Source organism: Salvelinus sp. IW2-2015, linkage group LG36 (assembly GCF_002910315.2).
Source record: "Salvelinus sp. IW2-2015 linkage group LG36, ASM291031v2, whole genome shotgun sequence".
In the NCBI taxonomy this organism is placed as follows: Eukaryota; Metazoa; Chordata; class Actinopteri; order Salmoniformes; family Salmonidae; genus Salvelinus; species Salvelinus sp. IW2-2015.
In genome coordinates this window covers 14,065,235-14,073,502 of record NC_036875.1, presented here as the reverse complement: position 1 = coordinate 14,073,502, position 8,268 = coordinate 14,065,235, and the positions used below count along the sequence as shown (strand labels likewise).

At 42.1% G+C, this 8,268-nt stretch overlaps 1 protein-coding gene across 2 annotated transcripts; it reads right to left on the bottom strand.

The window, feature by feature from the left end:
• Positions 1–6,354, bottom strand: LOC111959795 (interleukin-10 receptor subunit beta). 2 transcript variants are annotated; one of them, XM_070437568.1, is made up of 9 exons: positions 6,309–6,354; positions 6,009–6,061; positions 5,518–5,627; positions 3,386–3,506; positions 2,229–2,386; positions 1,858–2,006; positions 1,569–1,728; positions 1,357–1,484; positions 1–1,058 (listed from the first exon to the last, which is right to left on the bottom strand). In XM_070437568.1, the coding sequence occupies exons 3-9, from the start codon at positions 5,564–5,566 to the stop codon at positions 177–179; spliced, it is 1,647 nt and encodes a 548-aa protein (XP_070293669.1). In that variant the 5' UTR covers positions 5,567–5,627; positions 6,009–6,061; positions 6,309–6,354; the 3' UTR covers positions 1–176. The 2 variants fall into 2 exon arrangements, with proteins under 2 accessions (XP_070293669.1, XP_023837358.1); XM_023981590.2 differs by lacking the exon at positions 6,309–6,354 and having other exon boundaries at positions 6,009–6,299.
• Between the last annotated feature and the right edge of the window lie 1,914 nt (positions 6,355–8,268).

The window sequence follows — 8,268 nt, the reverse complement described above, 5'->3', positions numbered from 1 at the left end:
ACAAGTGCATGGCATTTTATGGAAATTATTATTTTACATACACATCCTCAACAGAAGGCAATAATTGGGAAGGAATGTAGGCCTATGTGAGACAGCATATCCAACCAAGTGGAATATCTGCGCAGTTATCGGCTAAGGAACACTATTACACAGAGCCACACACACACACACAATAATCAATGTCCCATGTACCCTGAGAAGTCTTCCTCCTCTTCTTCTTCTGTCTCATTGTCAGCCTGCCCAGTGCCTGTGTGCGTTACAAGGTAGCCAGAGTGTGTCTCTGTGCTGCTGTCAGCATGTCTATTTGAATATTCAGAGTATATCCATGTGCAAACTGTCTGTGGCAGTGTCAGTACTAGGCCTGTATCCTCCTGTATCTCACTCGGAGATCTCATGCTGCCCGGTCGTAAGTTCCTCTGTAAGGAGTCTATGGGAAGTTGAGGCTTCTGCTCCTGTTTTGAAAATTCTAATAGAAAGTCTGTCTCCTCTTCATACTCGCCCTCCTCATCCCTCTTTAATGCCCCCAGAGTCACAGAGAACAGATTGACATTACCAAAGGTCTCCTCCTCCTCCACCTCTCTTTCTTTCTCCTCCCCACCCAACCCTCCAAGTCCCAGAGGTCTGGGTCGGTCTCCTTCAAAGCTGGAAATGACCCTCGCCTGTTCACCTGTGACCTCTCCCTGAGCCTGACATCCTAGCACCATCACACCCACAGGAGCTTCCCTTTCCTCCTCAGCAGCAGCTACCCCAGAACGCAATCCCCCAGAATGCCATGCGGTGTCAAGGAGGGCTACATTGGCCCCTGATGCATCCTGGGACTGTGTGGTGCTAGAGCTGCTGTCAGATGAGAGCCCAGCAGCGCGGTCCATGTAGTCGTCGTTTCCCCCCTCTTCCTCTTCCTCCTCCTCCTCCTCCTCCCCTGCTTGGTTAGCGTTCTCTCTGTCATGGTGTGTTTTTGATCTGCGGGCCTTCCCTTGTTCCTCTGTCTTAGAAGATATAGAGACCAAGTCAGGGATCGTCCTCTCTGGGATGAGGAAGAAGCCCTCCACCAGGGCAGTCTGCATGGGGGGAGGAGAGAGAGGCCGTGTTAAACCCAGAGAAAGGTACAGTGACGTCAATTCCTGAATTTTATGGCTATAGATGTTGTGTGTACACCCCTTTATGTAGACTACATGGGTGACAGAGTACCTCTTACAGTATTTTCCTACAGGAATTGGCATTGGCTTTGCATTTGCATTGGCTTTGCATTTCTTAAGCTCCACAAATTCACATCCTAGATCCACAGATCAACATTGAAACAATGACAAAGAGTGAGATTGTGAGGTGTAGTTAGTTAAAGATGTAGCCATTTCTCACCAGTCCTCTAGGTTGGTGGGTCTTCAGCTTGCACAGGAACCCCATGTAGAACAGGCCAAACGTGAGAACCATCAGACCTACCCCACTCACAATGAGGACAACAGACACCCCAGCTACAACAGCAGGGACTGAGAGAGAGAGAGAATCATGATCAAATATGAGCTCTGTGCAATTGGGATGAAACATTAACTTAAACTATAGACAATATTCACCTCTGTTGGGCTCCAGAATGCTGGTGTAAGCACACTTCCACCCAGAGGACCGTGTGTTGTGGTTGGTGACGATCCTTGTGTACACCCTCACACAGTACTCCATACCCACCTCCAAGTTCTCCAGCATGTAAGCTAAATTAGTTGTTTGGGTCATTTGGGGCTGGAAATGAACGAAGAGTAATAATTCACATGAAAGGGTCCTCTATTTCACATCATAAAAAATAAAAAAAAAGAGTACAATTTGATACGGCAATGAAGACAAGGAAAGAACAGGCCTAGTTGTTTTTACCTTTGTCTCTCCTGCTCTCTTCCAGTAGATGTCAAAAGATAAGGATTTCCCATAGATGTTTTTAATAGTTTCTATCTCAAGCAGTGTGATGTTGATTTCCAGGCAGTTGCCACATCCATCCAAAGACAATATTGGAGAGCCAATAACAGCTATGTAAGATATAATGGTACTGTAGCATCATTTCACACACAGATTAAACAATTTACAAATTATCAGACACGTTCACACACAAATACATGCCTAGATTGTGTAATTTAATGTCAACTTGGATAATGTAAATAATTGCACTCACACAAACACCTATTCGAAATTTCTAGCAAAGAAATATCTTAACATTCCTATTAGCAGGACAAAATAGAGAGCAGACATACTCTGTGTGAAGGGGGTGAAGGTGGTCTCGACCACGGGCGACTCTGAGAGGTTGCGGGAGGCCCAAACACAGAATTTATACTCTTCTTTGGGGAACCTTAGATCCAGCCTATGACTTGTCATGTTGGTTTGATGTGGAGATTGCAGCCTGTGGTTTTTTCTGTTGAGACAGAAACAAGGAGGGTAATTTGTGTGTGGTGCCGAATATTAGCAAATAAAACAAGGAGTAGGCCGAGTTGAATAACTTTATTAACAAAAGTATGGTTGGTTCAATTCCAAATTATTCAAATGTTTAATTAGTGTGGTCTTCAAATCTCAACAATATCTCAACAGAATTCTATACCCATATCACTCAGTAGTTTTTCCTGTTCCATAATGAGTATTTATCTGTAGTTCAAACAAAACAAAGCTGTGTTTTCAGTAAGCTCATCTGTCTGACTCACCAGACCCCTAGCAGAAGAGAAAGTGGTTGATTATATTGAATTTCCTTGAAATTCACAGCCTTTTTAAAAAGTGGTAACACCTGCATAACAGAGTACTGTCTCTAGAGTCTAGAGCAGATACTATGAGGGTGGAAACAACGACCACGATGACACAAAGCTGTATCTACGGTCAAGTGAAAGCAATACTTGAGAAAAACACTTCACACTACAGTCAAATCTTCCAGCCACAACACACTTTGTAAGACAGGCAAATTATGCTGAATAGGCTAATGTTGGTTAAAGGTAAAGGTTATAGCTTATGTCCAAAACCAACACATTTCTCCACAAGTGAAACCCAAAATGCTCTGACTGAAGTTTGAACTTTCCAATGACTGTCACTCTGAAAAGCAATGATTTACTACTGTAAATATAGTGTTATTACATCTAACCTCTGAGACAATCCACATCCCAGTCATATCAAGTGTGTCATGGGAATCCGATCAACATCATTCGTCTAAAGTCCAAAAACCTAACCACAATGCAGTAGTAGAATTATCCAACAAGATTAACACAAACAAAATCATGATGATAGGTGACACTATACTCAGTTTGAATTCAAAGTAACTGTCCAGATTTCCACCACTGCTAAATGCATATAGGCAAAGCACTGGGTTTGGGCGTACCTCAACAACAGCATGGTGTGGGAATAAACCGGTCATTAAAAATATTGTGACAACCTGCGGCTGATCTTGTACACCGTCCCAGGAGGTGTGCCTGGACCGGCGCGCCAGCGTAGAACATGGTGGAAGTTGAGGGACTCTATGGAAACATTGACTGGAGCAGGGAGGGAGCACAGGGCTAAAAGGAAGAAGATAATACAGTGAGGGCCATTACCATCAAACTCATAAAGATAACATACAGTATATGGTACCACTATACTGCCCACAGACACAGACTGTTTGTGGGTGGGTATATATGTGAGAGCAAATGTTGATCACAGTATCTTATCCGAGGCCAGGTAGGCAGGTACAGTAAATACATAACTTGCTGCTAGTATCTGGCAGTAAAACTGGAATGCTATATTGAACCAGTTTTTTTTTTATTCTTCTTTTTTTTTTTCAATTTCGTGATATCCAATTGGTAGTTACAATCTTGTCCCAACGCCGCAACTCCCGTACGGACTCGGGAGATCGAAGGTCGAGAGCCATGCGTCCTCCGAAACACGACCCTGCAAAGCCGCACTGCTTCTTGACACACTGCTCGCTTAACCCGGAAGCCAGCCGCACCAATGTGTCAGAGGAAACACTGTACAACTGGCGACCGTGTCAGTGTGCATGCGCCCGGCGCACCACAGGATTCGTGGTGACAAGGACATGCCGGCCAAACCCGGGCGACGCTGGGCCAATTGTGCGCCGTCTCATGGGTTTCCCGGTCGCGGCCAGCTGCGACACAGCCCGGGATCGAACCCGGATCTGTAGTGATGCCTCAAACACTGCAGCGCCTTACATGGAACTAAAACCGGCTGCGCTCGTGCACCATCGTGCATAAATATATTTTGCCCCCCTACACCAAATGCGATCCTGACACGCAGGTTAAAATATCAAAACAAACTCTGAACCAATGACAATTTGGGGATAGGTCGAAAAGCATTAGCTTGCTGTTGCTAGCTAATTTGTCCTGGGATATAAACATTAGGTTGTTATTTTACCTGAAATGCACAAGGTCCTCTACTCCAACAATTAATCCACACATAAAAACAGTCAAACGAATCATTTCTAGTCATCGCTCCTCCTTCCAAGCTTTTTCATGTTTAATTTATATGGTGATTGGCATCTACACTTTCAATGTTTTACCACAACAACCGGCAACATTTCGTCTTTCAATCACCCATGTGGGTATAACCAATGAGGAGATGGCACGTGGGTACCTGCTTCTATAAACCAATGAGGAGATGAGAGAGGCAGGACTTGCAGCGCAATCTGCATCAGAAATAGGAATGACTTCTATTTTAGCCCTTGGCAACGCAGACGCTCATTGACGCGCGCGAGCACTGTGTGTGCAATAATTGAATAACATAGATTCCCAAATGTATTTTGCAACGCTCGCATACGCGACAGGAGCGGTGTAGTCAGGGTATTAGRCCGCTGCGCCACTAAAATATTTTATTTTCCAGTTCAGTACAAAAACAGCTGCCAGAAATATAAGGTGGAATATTTAAGCTATAAGGCCCGAGGGGGTGTGGTATATGGCCAATATTCCATGGCTAAGAGCTGCTCTTAGGCACGACGCAACGCCTGGATACAGCCCTTAGCCGTGGTATATTGTCCATATATCACAAACCCCTGAGGTGCCTTATTGCTATAATAAACTATTACACCAACGTAATTAGAGCAGTAAAAATGTAAATGTAAATTTTTTTGTCATACCTGTGGTATATGGTCTGATATGCCATGGCTGTCAGCCAATCAGCATTCAGGGCTTGAACCACCCAGATCATTTACACTTATTATAAACTGGGTGGTTTGACTCCTGAATGCTGATTGGCTGAAAGCCGTGGTATATCAGACCGTATACCATGGGTATGACAAAACATTTATTTTTACTGCTCTAATTACTTTGGTAACCAGCTCATAATAGCATTAAGGCACCTCAGGGGTTTGTGATATATGAACAATATACCACGGCTAAGGGCTGTATCTAGGCACTCTTGCGTCGTGTTTAAGAACAGCCCTTAGCCGTGCTATTTTGGCCCCCCTCGTGCCTTATTGCTTAAATAACGCAAACTACAACAACATATATGATAGTGACAAAAACAGTACAGTCAGATGTTGAACATGTTCTATAACAATGATTGGTGTTGGTAACTTACCATAGCAACACTGCAACATCAAATATATAGTCAGAAGGAAATGTTTCATATCTTCTTATTTATTAAACATCACATAGCCTAAGTCTTCTAACTCATGGTTGGTTATTGACCTGAAAAAAAAAGATTGAATACAGAAAATAAACTTGTCCTGCACACACAATAGGAAAGGTTGACACTACGATTCGATCCTAACTATCGTGAGGTTTGCATCCCATCAAACATGAAGATCAGGTTGCATGTTGCAATATTGAGACAGGAGGACAACACTTTACATCCAGGCTACTATTATTTATGTGTTTATAGAAATCTGGTGTCTATAACCCCTCTACAAGTCTTGAAATTATTAAACACAACAAACAATTTTTAGGATATAAAAAAAAAACAACTCAGAACTGTAGTAATGAAAAGCCACATTGTTTCTATAATAAAATGCTACATGCTACACTGTTTCTTAATGTGAACTAAATGCTGACATTAATAAATAATTGTACCTGAAGACCTTGCGTTCCTAGAGGAATTCCATTCGGATGAAAGTGATGTTAACCTGTTCGTGAAAGCAGAAGCGAAAATATACATGTGAAAACATAGATATAGATAGACGGTCTGAAGGAGTCAACACTCGCAAAAAAAGAGTCTAGCAATCTGCACTTCAGGAGCCTCCATGTTCCATGGTCCAAATACTTAAACGACACACCCAATTCCCTCAGCCCTCTAATTAAGTGGACACTTGACGACTGACGAGTATACACCTGCAGGGCAAGGGAGGTAGGAATGATTTTTAAATGGCCCACCCTTGACCGGAAATTCGTCACTCGCTCATCCCGCGATGATTGTGTTTTCAGCCACCGGTACCTTGTGGGTGCTTTATACGCGCTACAGTCAATTATGAGTGCATGTTTGGACCGTACACCCCGGATTTTTGCGCGAATACACAACACTTTACGGTATCACGTGTTTTCTGGTAGGGAAACTAAACTCTCATCCACAGAAAGAGGCCAAAGCACAGAGTTTCTAAACCTAGAAGCGCACCCAGATATAATTTTGAGCTGTGGGAAACTCCACTGGCATCGTATTAACGCCCATTGTGTACTTCGCCCATGTGTCGTTAATGGGCCGCGCGATGCATTCTGTCCGATTCTGGGACAAGGAGAGATGAGTTCTCCTTCAAGGAGTCAATTGAGTACCACAGTGTGAGTCATAATACACAAACTAGCGGTAAAACCCGGACATGGTTCCAATCGTTTTTCCACCATTCATTTTTCTATAGGGGATTTTAGAACTAATTCATATAAGGTCTGTATTTTGTGTAGGTTTACCCCGGAAAGACTCTCGGACAAGGTAACTTTTATCAATATATTTGCCTGTAATTACCCCCCCCCCCCCTAAATTAAATTCTAACTAGCTGTTAATGTGGCTATCATACAGAACTGCAGTGTTGGGAAAAGTACTCAGTTGTCATACTAGAGTAAAAGTAAAGATACCATAATGGAAAAATGACAAAAGTAAAAGTCAACCAGTAAAATACTAACGTTACTTGAGTAAAAGTCTAAAAGTGTTTGGTTTTAAATATACTTAAGTATCAAAAGTAAATGTAATTGCAAAAATCTACTTAAGTATTAAAAGTAAAAGTATAATAATTTCAAGTTCCTTATATTAAGCAAAGCAGATGGCCACATTTTCTAGTTTTTATTTATTTCCGGATAGTCAGGGGCACACTCCAATATTCAGACATCATTACAAATTAAGCATATGTTTAGTGAGTCTGCCAGATCAGAGGCAGTAGGGATGACATCTAATGTTTTCTTGATAAGTGTGTGAATTAAACAATTTTCCTCTCCTGCTAAGCATTCAATATGTAACAAGTACTTTTGGGTTTCAGGGAAAATGTGGGGAGTAAAAAGTAAATTATTTTCTTTAGGAATGTAGTGAAGTAAAAGTAAAAGTTGCCAAAAATATAAATAGTAAAGTACAGATACCCCCAAAAACTACTTTAATCCTTTTTTAGTATTTTACTTACAGTTGAAGTCAGAATTGTACATACACCTTAGCCAAATACATTTACACGCAGTTTTCACAATTCCTGACTTTTAATCCTAGTAAAAATCTCTGTCTTAGGTCAGTTAGAATCACCACTTTATTTTAAGAATGTGAAATGTCAGAATAATAGTGGAGAGAATGATTTAGTTCCGCTTTTATTTCTTTCATCACATTCCGAGTGGGTCAGATGTTTACATACACTCAATTAGTATTTGGTAGCATTGCCTTTAAATTGTTTAACTTGGGTAAAACATTTCAGGTAGCCTTCCACAAGCTTCCCATAATACGTTTCCCATAATAAGCTTCCCATAATAAGTTGTGTGAATTTTGTCCCATTCCTCCCAACAGAGCTGGTGTAACTGCATCAGGTTTGTAGGCCTCCTACGCTTTTTCTATAGGATTGAGGTCAGGGCTTTGGGATGGCCACTCCAATACCTTGACTTTGTTGTCCTTAAGCCATTTTGCCACAACTTTGTAAGTATGCTTGGGGTCATTGTCCATTTGGAAGACCCATTTACGACCAAGCTTTAACTTCCTGACTGAGGTCTTGAGATGTTGCTTCAATATATCCACATAATTTTCCTACCTCATGATGCCATCTATTTTGTGAAGTGCACCAGGCACCAGTCCCTCCTGTAGCAAAGCACCCCCACAAGATGATGCTGCCACCCCTGTGCTTCACGGTTGGGATGGTGTTCTTCGACTTGCAGTCTC